The sequence below is a fragment of the Mesoplodon mirus genome (genome assembly GCF_964341445.2).
Source record: "Mesoplodon mirus genome assembly, chromosome: 4".
Taxonomy (NCBI): Eukaryota; Metazoa; Chordata; class Mammalia; order Artiodactyla; family Ziphiidae; genus Mesoplodon; species Mesoplodon mirus.
Genome location: NC_138979.1, coordinates 3509406 through 3521283, shown reverse-complemented (window position 1 = coordinate 3521283; position 11878 = coordinate 3509406). Strand labels below are relative to the sequence as shown.

The window sequence follows — 11878 nt, the reverse complement described above, 5'->3', positions numbered from 1 at the left end:
AGGTGGGTCAAAAAGGATCCTTCTGTGACTTATATCATAGAGTGTTCTGCGTATGTTTTCCTCTAAGAGTTTGATAGTTTCTGGCCTTACATTTAGATCTTTAATACATTTTGAGCTTATTTTTGTGTATGGTGTTAGGGAATGATCTAATCTCATACTTTTACATGTCCCTGTCCAGTTTTCCCAGCACCACTTATTGAAGAGGCTGTCCTTTCTCCACTGTACATTCTTGCCTCCTTTATCAAAGATAAGGTGACCATATGTGCGTGGGTTTATCTCTGGGCTTTCTATCCTGGAGAAAATATTTGCAAATGAAGCAACTGACAAAGGATTAATCTCCAAAATTTATAAGCAGCTCATGCAGCTCAATAGCAAAAAAACAAACAACCCAATCCAAAAATGGGCAGAAGACCTAAATAGACATTTCTCCAAAGAAGATATACAGACTGCCAACAAACACATGAAAGAATGCTCAACATCATTAATCATTAGAGAAATGCAAATCAAAACTACAATGAGATATCATCTCACACCAGTCAGAAAGGCCATCATCAAAAAATCTAGAAACAATAAATGCTGGAGAGGGTGTGGAGAAAAGGGAACACTCTTGCACTGCTGGTGGGAATGTGAATTGGTGCAGCCACTATGGAGAACAGTATGGAGGTTCCTTAAAAAACTAAAAATAGAACTACCATATGACCCAGCAGTCCCACTACTAGGCATATACCCTGAGAAAACCATAATTCAAAAAGAGACATGTACCAAAATGTTCACTGCAGCTCTATTCACAATAGCCCGGAACTGGAAACAACCTAAGTGTCCATCATCGGATGAATGGATAAAGAAGATGTGGCACATATATACAATGGAATATTACTCAGCCATAAAAAGAAACGAAACTGAGCTATTTGTAATGAGGTGGATAGACCTAGAGTCTGTCATACAGAGTGAAGTAAGTCAGAAAGAGAAAGACAAATACCGTATGCTAACATATATATATGGAATTTAAGAAAAAAAATATCATGAAGAACCCAGGGGTAAAATGGGAATAAAGACACAGACCTACTTGAGAATGGACTTGAGGATATGGGGAGGGGGAAGGGTAAGCTGTGACAAAACGAAAGAGAGGCATGGACATATATACACTACCAAACGTAAGGTAGATAGCTAGTGGGAAGCAGCCGCAGAGCACAGGGAGATCAGCTCGGTGCTTTGTGACCGCCTGGAGGGGTGGGATGGGGAGGGTGGGAGGGAGGGAGATGCATGAGGGAAGGGATGTGGGAACGGATGTATATGTATGACTGATTCACTTTGTTATAAAGCAGAAACTAATAAAAATAAAAAAAAAATATTAAATGGAATTGGCGAGAGTAGAGGGGAAGGGGACAGAAGCTTCTGGATCCTTTGCTTTATTCATTTCGTTTTGGGACAGGGAGATGAGCGTATTTGTAACTAACACGACTGAAGGTTCAAGAGAAGTGGTGCGAGTGATAAAACAAGCATGGCCAGCGTGGGGACTGAATTGAGGAGGAAATCAGCCAGAGACAGGAGGGAAAAGCAGCTTGCGTTATATAAGGGGCCTTTGATTATAAGTGAGAGAAGCAGCTTGCGTTATATAAGGGGCCTTTGATTATAAGTGAGAGAAGCAGCTTGCGTTATATAAGAAGCCTTTGATTATAAGTGAGAGAAACCAATTCTTTATTTTTATTAAAAAATTTTATATTGGAGTTGATGTACAATGTTGTTAGTTTCAGGTGTACAGCAAAGTGATTCAGTTATACAAACATACACCTATTCTTCTTCAGAGTCTTTTCTATTATAGGTTATTACAGAATATTGAGTAGAGTTCCCTGTGCTGTACAGTAGGTCCTTATTGATTATCTATTTTATATATAGTCGTGTGTATATGTTAATCCCAACCTCCTAATTTATCCTTCCCCCCTCAGCTTTCCCCTTTGGTAACCATAGTTTGTTTTCTAAGTCTGTGAGTCTGTTTAAGAGAAACCAACTTAAATCAGTTAAGTTAAAAAAGAAAAACAAAACAACAACAGAAGCATGGCTGGGCCTCAGGAGCTTCCAGAATGTTCCAGACTCTCCCTACTTGGCTCTCAGGCCCCCTCCGAATCCTCCTCATTCTTCTCTTGGCCCCTGCAGGTCCTCAGCTTCTTCAGTCTTGGGGAAACAAGGCAGAGGCTGCAGCCACAGGAGAGGCACTAGACTGACCCTCTTGGCCCCAAACCCAGAATTCTAGGGAGAGTTTCTCACTGGTCCATCCTGAGTCTGTAGGAGTCCAACCGGGGTCAATAGGTTGTGCGAGGCTGTGCAGAGGTGGCCGGACGTGAGCACATGCCCCTGTGGGGACCACGCAGATGCGGGGAAGGAGGGACAGTCTTCCCTGAAGAGGGGCGTCCATCGATCCGTGTAGTTCAGAGGTGGAGGGGAGTTTAGAAAGTCTGACAGGTTTGCATCTCAAGTTTGTTTTTGTTTTTTGTTCTCAGGGAAGTTGGGGCGTCTGGCAAGAATCGGGGGTGGATGGGGATTCGGGCTAGAGAAGGTTTGGAACACTACCGTGAGAAATGAGAAAGCCAGCAGGACAACAGAGCCATGTGGAGAAGCAGTCAAGGGTAGAAAGCCTAACTGTGCAATGGGGTCAACCCAGATTTATTCACTCGACGAGCATTATTGATCACAATCTCTATTTAATCTCCCAGCATCCTGGACCCAGTACCAATAAAAACAGATGGTTGGGCTGATCCAACGCTGGAGAGTGGAGATGCAGGTGCTTCAGGTACAGGGGGCAGAGGAGGGGGGGAAGGGCTGGGGTGGGTGGAGACCTGTCCACAGCAGGGGACACAGGGCCATTCTCAGGGAGCGGCTGGCACTGTCGAGTCTCAGTGGTGTCCTGGTCATGGCCCTTCCCAGCGGAGATGACCCCTCAGGTTAGGTGAACGCATCCTGGTTTGCTCAGGAAAGTCCCGTGTAATTATCCACGGTACCTCTTCTCATTACGGACAGGTCCCGATTTGGATGCTGGATCGCGTGGTCAGCCCATCCCTGGCCAGGTCCGAGTGACTGGGGATTATGGCCTCCCGGGGATGTCACTTCACTGTGGCTTCCAGGCCTGCTGATCTGGAAAGAGTAAGCCCTGGTTCTCAACCTGCATCACTCCTGTGGGTCCCACCCAGGGAAATGGAGACTTCTGGAAGTGTCCAGTGCCTGCAGTTATGAAGTCGGAAGAGAATGAATCAGAGAAGGAAACACAGCTGCCCTGGCCTCTCCAGCTGCTCGCGGGAGGGAGAGGCCCCATCAGCGGAGGCCAGAGGAAACAGCTCCCTTCCTTGTTGGCAGCAGGCTTGGAAATACCACCCAAACCCCAGCTGGTTTCCCCGAGGCCACCTGATACACCCCGGGCGCCTCAGGGCAAGAAGTCCCAGAAACCACGTACAGTTTGTGGCCTCCCACTTCAGCGTTTCTTGGCACAGAAATGACAAGGGCCGTGCAGGAATCATCTTTGTTTCTGCCACAGTGGGGACTGACATCTTGCCCGAAGTAGATTCTTCACACGTACTCACGTGACTGAATGGATGTCCTCTCCAGAACAGACTGGAGCTGTCCTGTCTCAGAGGGGCCTCCGTTGGTGGCCTTGAACTTGGTTTGCAGACAGAAGTGCAACACTGCACCACAGGAGATGGGGCAGGTGAGGATGGGTTGGGCAGGGTTTTTTTTCCTGAGCCCAGCTGGTGATCAGCTTATATCCTAAAGCAGGAGGACTAATAACCAGGGTCGTTGTATCCCTGTTAGAACGTAACTACAGATGTGGGCTTGTTGGGTGAAACAGCTCATCCTTTCTACATGGGGCTCACTCGGGAAATACGATGCCTGGGGTTGGCAAAAGCGCTCTTTGCACAGGGGCCTGCTGCTCGGTGTGGCCTCTCTCTCCTGGGCTGAGCGGACAGCTGGCCGGGGGCGTCCCTCTTGGGTGAGCTGACTTCTCACTGGACTGGTGATGGAGGGGAAGGCACGAGGCCTGTGTGTCTGCGGACCTGAAGGGGGGCGGGGTGTAGTCGAAGGAAAACGTCAGGTGTAGGAGTGGGTGGGTGCACGGAGAGGCTGGAGGGGAAAAAAAACTCTTGGAAAAATCAAGGTTTATTGCGACTGCAAGTCCCTGAGTCTTGAGGCAGCGGAGGAGGGAAGGGAGATCGGAGCCAGCAGGCGCCCAGGGAGTTACAGCGCGGTATGGCTGGAGGCTCCAAAGCCACGAGGCACAATTCATCAAAGAGCTGCTGCTGCTGGAGCAGAGATGAAAGGCTTTCCAGGCCAGTCGGTGATGCGCTTGGAGCTTTCCCCTGGGCAGCCACCTGCGGTGAGTAACAGGAGACACGGTTCCTCCCCGCGCAGAGGCCTGCCAGTCCAGAGCCCCCGGCTGCCCAGGGAGGTGGGGAGGTGGGCGGGGCCCCGGTGAGCAGGCGCACGTGACCGCCCCCTCCCTCCCCGCGTCGCCGCCGGGCGTGGCTGCGCTGTCCCGCGGCCGGGCCTCGCCTGACCCCGGCCCCTCCAAGGCCGCGCAGCACGGCGCGCAGGAGGCCCCGCCTGCCTGCCCCCCGCCTTCGCGGCACCGGCCGGTCGCCTCCCCCTCCTCCCTCTCCTCAGCCCTCCCGACTTTTCAGTCCGGACTGTGGGGGCCGGAGGTTAAAGCTTCTTTCCTGAGTGCTGCGTTCCAGAAACTTTTACAGATGCCCCGGCGTTCTTGGAAGACGTTGGGAGGAGATCGGAGCGTCCGACATCCCCACCCAGACGCTCCAGAACCAGAGGTGGCATCTGCCCCTGGACCCGAGGGGGCTGGAAAGGGCAGGGCGGCCAGGGGGCTCGCAAGCAGGCCTTCCTCCCTTTCCCTCTCACCTGGGTCCGTCGTTGACGCCGCCCTCCCCCACGCCGCGACCCTCTCCAGCGGGCGGGGGCGGGCCGTGCTGGGGGAGGACTCGGCCTCCCGGGCGGTCCCGGGGTTGGGAGGCTCGCATCGCCATGGCAACGAGCTCTTCCCGTGGGAATACCGACCTCCTGAATGTGCCGCAAATTGGAAAGGGACCCGCTGAGTGCCAGCTGGGGCTCCAGGCGGGCGGGGGCAGGGCGGTGTCTGCAGGGAGGCGGGGCGCGACCGAGCCTGGATGCTGGGCTGCGCGCGTTTCCTCGGAGTCAGCTGGGGCCACACACGCCGGACACGTGACGCGCGCTGCAAGCCCCCTCCCCCCCACCGCCCGGCCTCCGGGTCGGCTGGCTGGCTTAGAGACGCCCCGCCCAGCGTCGGCCGGCTGAGGAGGATGCCTCCCTTCTGGGGGTCTGCCCCAGTCCCCTAGCCGATGAGACCAGTAGCTCCTGTTGGGAGGACAGGCGGGGTTGGCTGTGGAATTCAGTTCTACGTGGCTGAGGCCTTGGCTTCTCTTTACACATTTTTTTTTCAGTTTTAAAAGTTGTATCAATCATTAAAAAAGCATACTTCATTTTTTTAGTTCAGAAAGGCGTAAAGAAGGAAATGAACATGAGCCGCAATCCCCATCTTTCCACCCAAAGATGACCAACCACTGTTAACATTCGGCTGTCATCCTCCAGATACGCCCACGCGGTCACCTAGGGATGTACTAGTGACAAAAGTAGATTCCATGATGTTTTGTCGCCTGCGTTTTCACTTAACTTACCAAAGACATAGAAAGATACAGAAAAATCTGTACTGTTATTTCTAATGGCAACATAGGGTTACTATAACTTATTAGCCAATTTGCTATTGCTGGAAATTTAAATCGCTTCACCAATTTTACTCTTCTGCATGATGATAAACGTCCTTCTGCATACATTTTTGCACCCAGTCTGTTAGTTTCCTTAAGGTAAACTTCTAGAAGTAGGATTCTGGGTCAAAACATATGGGCATTTAAAATTTTGATGCATATTTCTGAATTATGGGTCGTGGGTGTGTGGTTTTTTGTTTTGTTTTTTTTGAGAGCCGGTGGACTTTATTCCCGTCCCCCGCCCCGCCCCAATCGGTCTTAGGAATAACAGGGAAAAATTCCTTATACAGTCTGTATTCCCCCCACCAAAGCAAGACCTGAAACAGAGCTTGGGTGTGAATAGTTCCTTCCAGGGGCCATCCAGGAAGCGCTCTGAGGGTCAGCAATCAAAGGGTCAGTAATGAACGGGTAACTGCTGGGGGCCGTGGGGTCCAATGCCGCTGGGGACCCTCTGGGCGACCACGCAGAACACCCCAGACTTGACCCCCATTCGTTTCTGCAGGGCATCAACTCCAGATCGTTTGACTTTCCCCACTGATATTTGGAAAACGTCTGCGGGTAAATTCTGAGGAAGGCCCAGGGGGTATGGCTGGAGCATCTACAGCCTCAGTTACAAATGAATGATTGCCCCTTGCCCCGAACCCAAACCAAGGCACGAGGTTAATCCAGGATAAAATTGCAAAGTGGGTTAAGATTTCATCAGCCCCACCACCTTCCCTCTCTGCTCCCTAAACCATCTCTTGGTGCCAACCCCCGCCCCTGCCCCAGGCTTCAGAGGTATTTGATTCTCCAAGACACATCAAAGAGGTCTTCTCATGATTTTCTCCACAGTGTTAGAGACAGAGGCTGTTAGTTACCCTTCCAAGCATGTTTACGTTTGAAGACAGGCACCAGGAACTCTTCACCAAAGGCATTGGTGATCATGTTGGCATTTCAGGCACGGTGGCAGCGGAAGCCTTTTCTGGCGGAGCACCCAGCCTGAGGCCGGTCCAGCACAGGAATTCTGCTCGTCCTCTCCTGACCTACAGCAGGTGAGCGGCAGCAGGAAGGCGGAAGTGGAGGGTGGGGGAGGGAGGGGAGAGTCCAGAGCCTTGCTGTGCCCACATGGATGACACTCCCTGGCCTGTGGATTTCATGTTTTTTATTAAATTTTTGAATTAAAAAAAAATTTTTTTTGGCCACACCATGCAGTATGTGGGATCTTAGTTCCCCAGCCAGGGATCGAACCCGTGCCCCCTGCATTGGAAGGTGGAATCTTAACCCCTGGACCACCGGGGAACTCCCTGGCCTGTGGCTTTTAGAAAATGAGGCAGGAAAGAGGAAATCAGGCTGGATCTGTTGCTGGGGGGGAGGGGAGGGGAGATAAGTGAGCCGCCAAGGCAAGCGGGGTGAGGCCGTTGTTAAGACGAGGCCTGAGCAGGTGAAGAGGGTGAGGACGCACCTCCACGAGCTGCGGGTGCGACGAGGCACCTGAACGCGGAGCTCGTGGCCACGGTCTGCATCTTCCCTTCCTCCGGGTGTGTCTGCCCTCCTTCTCCCCTCCCTTCCTCCCCCGCTCCCTTCCTCCCCCTCCCCTCCCCCTCCCCCTCCCCTCCCCTCCCCTCCCCCTCCCCTCCCCCTCCCCTCCCTTCCCCCCTCCCCTTCCCTCCCTTCCACCCCCTCCCCTCCCCTCCCCTTCCCTCCCTTCCACCCCCTCCCCTCTCCTCCCCTTCCCTCCCTTCCACCCCCTCCCCTCCCCTCCCCCTCCCCTCCCTCCCCCCTCCCCCCGCCTTGGCGGCTCGCTTCTTTCCCCTCCCCACTAGCACCGTTGTGGGGACCTGGGAAGGATGGGGTCCAGTGCCTTCCTATGCAACACCTTTGTTTTTACCGACTAGCCCCCTCCTACGCTCCACAGTCCCTAGGAACCCTCCTCTCACCGCGTCGAGTAGGTTTCCTCTTCTCTCTCTCCTCTCTGCAGTGTCCGGTGCTGTTTCCCGCCTCCACCATCTTGAAACTATCCTTCCTTGGCCTCCGTAATAACACCACACCCGCTCCCCGTCCTTCTGTCTGATGAGCTGTTGTCCTTCGTCTCCTAAACACAGTTCGCCCCTGAGACTCCATCCCCTGGAGCGGCGTGAGATAGTGGAAAGAATAGAATGCAGGTTTGGGAGCCAGAGTGACTGTCTGATTCTGGGCTGTGTCATTTATTAGTTGGGTGATCTCTCTGAGCCTCCATTTTCTCAACTGTAAAGTGCAGATTAATCCCGAGGGTTGAAGGTATCGTAGGGAAAGGGCCTGACACAAAGTCGTGGCTAAATGCAGGGCAGCTGTGGGTGTTCTCTGCGACTCTGTCAGGCATTACACAGGCCCCTGTTGACTCGCCTCTCGCCTCTCACCTGGGGGAGCCAACACACACTCTCCAGCCCTGAATTCTCTCCCAAATCTGGTCCCCAACTCCGCGTATCTGTAGGTGTTTCCACTTTTGACGTCCTGTCATGACCCAAGTGGTAGCCTGCATAAACCAACCTTGTCATTTTTTCTCCAGAGCTCTTCCTGCTGGGTTTTTCCTGATTCAGCCGTCCACGCCGCTGTTTCCCAGACTCTTGGGATCAAAAAGCTTGGGGGTATCTTTCATTCAGCCATCTCTTTGGCCTTTCATATTTGGAAATCGCGATGATTATTGGTCCAGTGACTTCACATGCATTTGTGACTTCATCTCAACAGCATTTTGACGTCGGCTGTTATAGAAATGAGGCCTGGAGACACAAAATCATCTGCCCGAGGAGTGAACAGGAGAGCGGGACTCGACTCAAAGCCTGGGCTCATCCCATTTCTCGGAGGCTCCCTCCCCAGCGTGACTGGTAGCCTGGCTGGTCTCACACCCCACTAACTCAAAATGCTGAGGTGTCTCCATCTTAAAGACAAACTGAAACACCTTTCCCAGTGCCTGTCTCCAGCTCTTAGCCTTCTCCTGCTTCCCCCTGCACCTACCCGCAAGCCTGCCTTATGCTCTTGGGTTCCTTAGTCACGGCAAACTAGTGTCCGCCTCCCTGGAATGGCCCCCGCCAAGTTCCCTGTGTCCCCAGGACACTCTGTGGCCCTCGCCATACCCGAGTCCTGTTTAACCCCATCCCAGCCCCTCTTCCTCCCAACACGCCTCCCCTTAGCTTCTCTCCTGGATTTCCTTCTACCTCTCTGGCCGTCCTGCCCTAGTGCCCTTGGCTCAGCCCATCGCCTGGATGCTGTGAATCCCCAGGTTTGGGGTCCAGGCCATCTTCTCTTGACAAACCCCACGTTCTCCTTGGTTGGCTCATTTCCTCATGTGGCTTCAGTGACCACCACCATGTCGACAACTCCCCAACCTCTCTCTCTAGCTCAGATATTTCCCTGTAGCTTGAGATCTTCATGTCCCTCTGAACGTGGAGTTCTGATCCTGAATCCACCACATACCAGCTGGGTGACTGTGATGGTTAATTTTATGTGTCAACTTGACAGGGTGCCCAGATATTGGGTCAAACATGATTCCAGGTGTGTCTGCAAGGGTGTTTCTAGATGAGATCAGCATTTGAATCCACTGAGCAAAGCAGGTGGCCCTTCCTAATAAGGGGGGGCCTCGTGCGATCCAAGGAAGACCTGAAGAGAACAAAAGGGCTACCCCTCTGTGAGTGACAGGGGAGTCCTCCTGCTGACCATGGAGCGGGGACATCGGTCTTTTTCTGCTTTTGGACTGGAACTGAAACAGTGGCTCCTCTTGAGTCTGTTGGGTTGGAACTCACACCATTGGCTCTTCTGGTGTCAGAACTTCAGACTCAGACCAGAACTGTGTCATCAGATCTCTTGGGACTCCAGCTTGTTTTTGTTGTTGTTGTTTAAAGATTTTTTTTTTGATGTGGACCATTTTTTAAAGTCTATTGAATTTGTGACAATATTGCTACTGTTTTATGTTCTGGTTTTTTGGCCACGAGGCATGTCGGATCTTAGCTCCCTGACCAAGGATCAAACCTGCACCCCCTGCATTGGAAGGCGAAGTCTTAACCATTGGACTGCCAGGGAAGTCCCCCGACTCCAACTTGTTGACTGCAGGTCTTGGGACTTCTCAGCCCCCCAAATTGGTAAGCCAATTCCTTATAATAAATCTTTTAGATATAGATATATAATAGATAGATAGATAGATAGATATAAATAGATATATCTCCTATTAGTACTTTTTCTTACTATCCTAGGGTTTACTCTATAGATCAAGGAACCAGTGAGCTTTCTGTCAACATCTAATATCCATTCCCATTGTACATCTGGGAAGCAGGAAAATGACCACAGGTGGGTTTGTGGACCACAGTGAGGCATATACACGGATCAGGAGCCCTTTATTACTAGATCATCATATAACACTAGTCTAACAGGGGCCATAGTGGTACTTTGGGTCCCCATCATTTCACACCCTGTATCCAACAGGCCTCAGAAGATCTGGGCCGTCTCCTTTCCCCACCGTACGGTATCTGGGTAAATGGTCATCAGTCCCTTTGGAGGAAACAGTGCGGCATCACGAGTGACCCAGCCTTGCCTTTAGTCGAAGGACGTGGGTCTGAAAACCGGCTCAGACCTGGAAACTGCGAAAAGGACTGTGACTTTCCACCGGCTCTCCTGACATCCTTGAGCTTATATTCTCAGCCTCTTCTGCTCACCCGTATGTACCAGGCAGTGACCGTGCTGCTTGTCCATCTGTCTTGCCTCTGGGAGCACCGTGTTCTATTAGTCATGCCCACAGCTCACCACAGGTCAGGGTCCTTGGTTGCCTTTCTGCCTTTGCTGCCTGTTACGATAATGGTGCCTCTCCTGTTTCTCATGGTTAAGTGTGCCACTGGCCTTTGATATTCTAGGGTCCAGTAGCATCCTCATTACCACCAAAAAGCCCAGACTAAACCACTCCTCTTATCATCAGCCCCAGACTACACAGGGGTCACCACTGACTGAAGCATCTTAATGATGGTGGTGCTGCTCTCCCAGCACTCTCCTCAACACCTGGGCGGATGTTGGTCCCCCAGGCCCTTCTGAGGGAAGGTCAGCTGGTGTGTCTGGCCTCACGGTAGATTAGTCCTAGTGCATCCATGTCTATAGCCTTTTGATACCTCCTTCCATGGTTGAGCACAATGATCCTGGTATTGCTTTTTCCAAGCTTGTAAGAGCCATCAGGACCTCACTCTCTCATCCCGCCCCTAGGCCCTTGCCCATGATGTGAAATCCTTGTTCTGGGAAGATAGTTCCATATTAATAAACGTGTCCTGACTTGGACTCTTCCTTCCGTGAGCCGGCGTTCTTCAGATGCGCCCCCGACACACACTTCCAGCTCCTGCCCATGCACGTTCACCCAGTCCTGCGGCTCCTCTGTTATAGAATTCTTTCCCCTTCTCAGGCCCAGTGACGGAGCCCTCACGTGGGTTGTCCTGAACCTGACCCCAGTCACTGGTCCGGTGGCCAGCAAGAAGGGGAGAGGGGAGACCCTCAGAGAGCAGTCATCACTGTCGTGGCTTTTGCCTCTTTGGAGGCTTGTGCAAAATGTACGAGGAAAGGCTGTTCTCCTTCAACAAGGTGGAGGGGCCGCTTCTGCAAACTCAGGAGGTTCAGGGGAATCTGGAGGCTTCACGGTTCTCCAATGCATCCACCCAGAAACACCCACTCCCCCATTTTAGTCCCTCAGTCCCTCCCAGTCTGTGTCAGGCCCCGACGTGGATGGAAGAGAGTTGCTTTCCTGAAAGTCTTGAGTTTGGTTCTCAGCTTGGTCTACCTTCTGGCTCCAGGAGATGTTTTTTTGTTTGTTTGTTTAACAGTGCCAAGGAAGCCTCTGTCTCTCACAGTTTGCTTTGGATTAGTCATTGATTTCCCCCAAGCCTGTCATTTTCTCTTTTCAATGCCTCAAATGATGGTCAGCAATGGCCACCAACCCCACCATCCTTTAATTACTCTTTGCCCTGTACCTCCCATGTGCCAGAGATATTGCAATAAACTACATCTCTTTCAACCTGTATTCCTTTTCAGCTCACCCCCCAGTGAAGGTCTCAGCAATTACACTGCTACATCAGGCCAAGGTCTTTCAGCACTCCCACTCGACCACCAGTGATGAG

General features: G+C 52.0%; 1 protein-coding gene across 1 annotated transcript; it reads right to left on the bottom strand.

The window, feature by feature from the left end:
* Positions 1-1490: 1490 nt before the first annotated feature.
* LOC309802287 (uncharacterized protein) lies at positions 1491-6704 on the bottom strand (the record flags this gene model as incomplete). The annotated part of the gene is made up of 4 exons (XM_082617706.1): positions 1491-4358; positions 4900-5373; positions 6194-6314; positions 6638-6704. 4 exons carry the CDS (start codon positions 6702-6704, stop codon positions 3860-3862), a joined length of 1161 nt encoding a protein of 386 aa, XP_082473832.1. The 3' UTR covers positions 1491-3859.
* Between the last annotated feature and the right edge of the window lie 5174 nt (positions 6705-11878).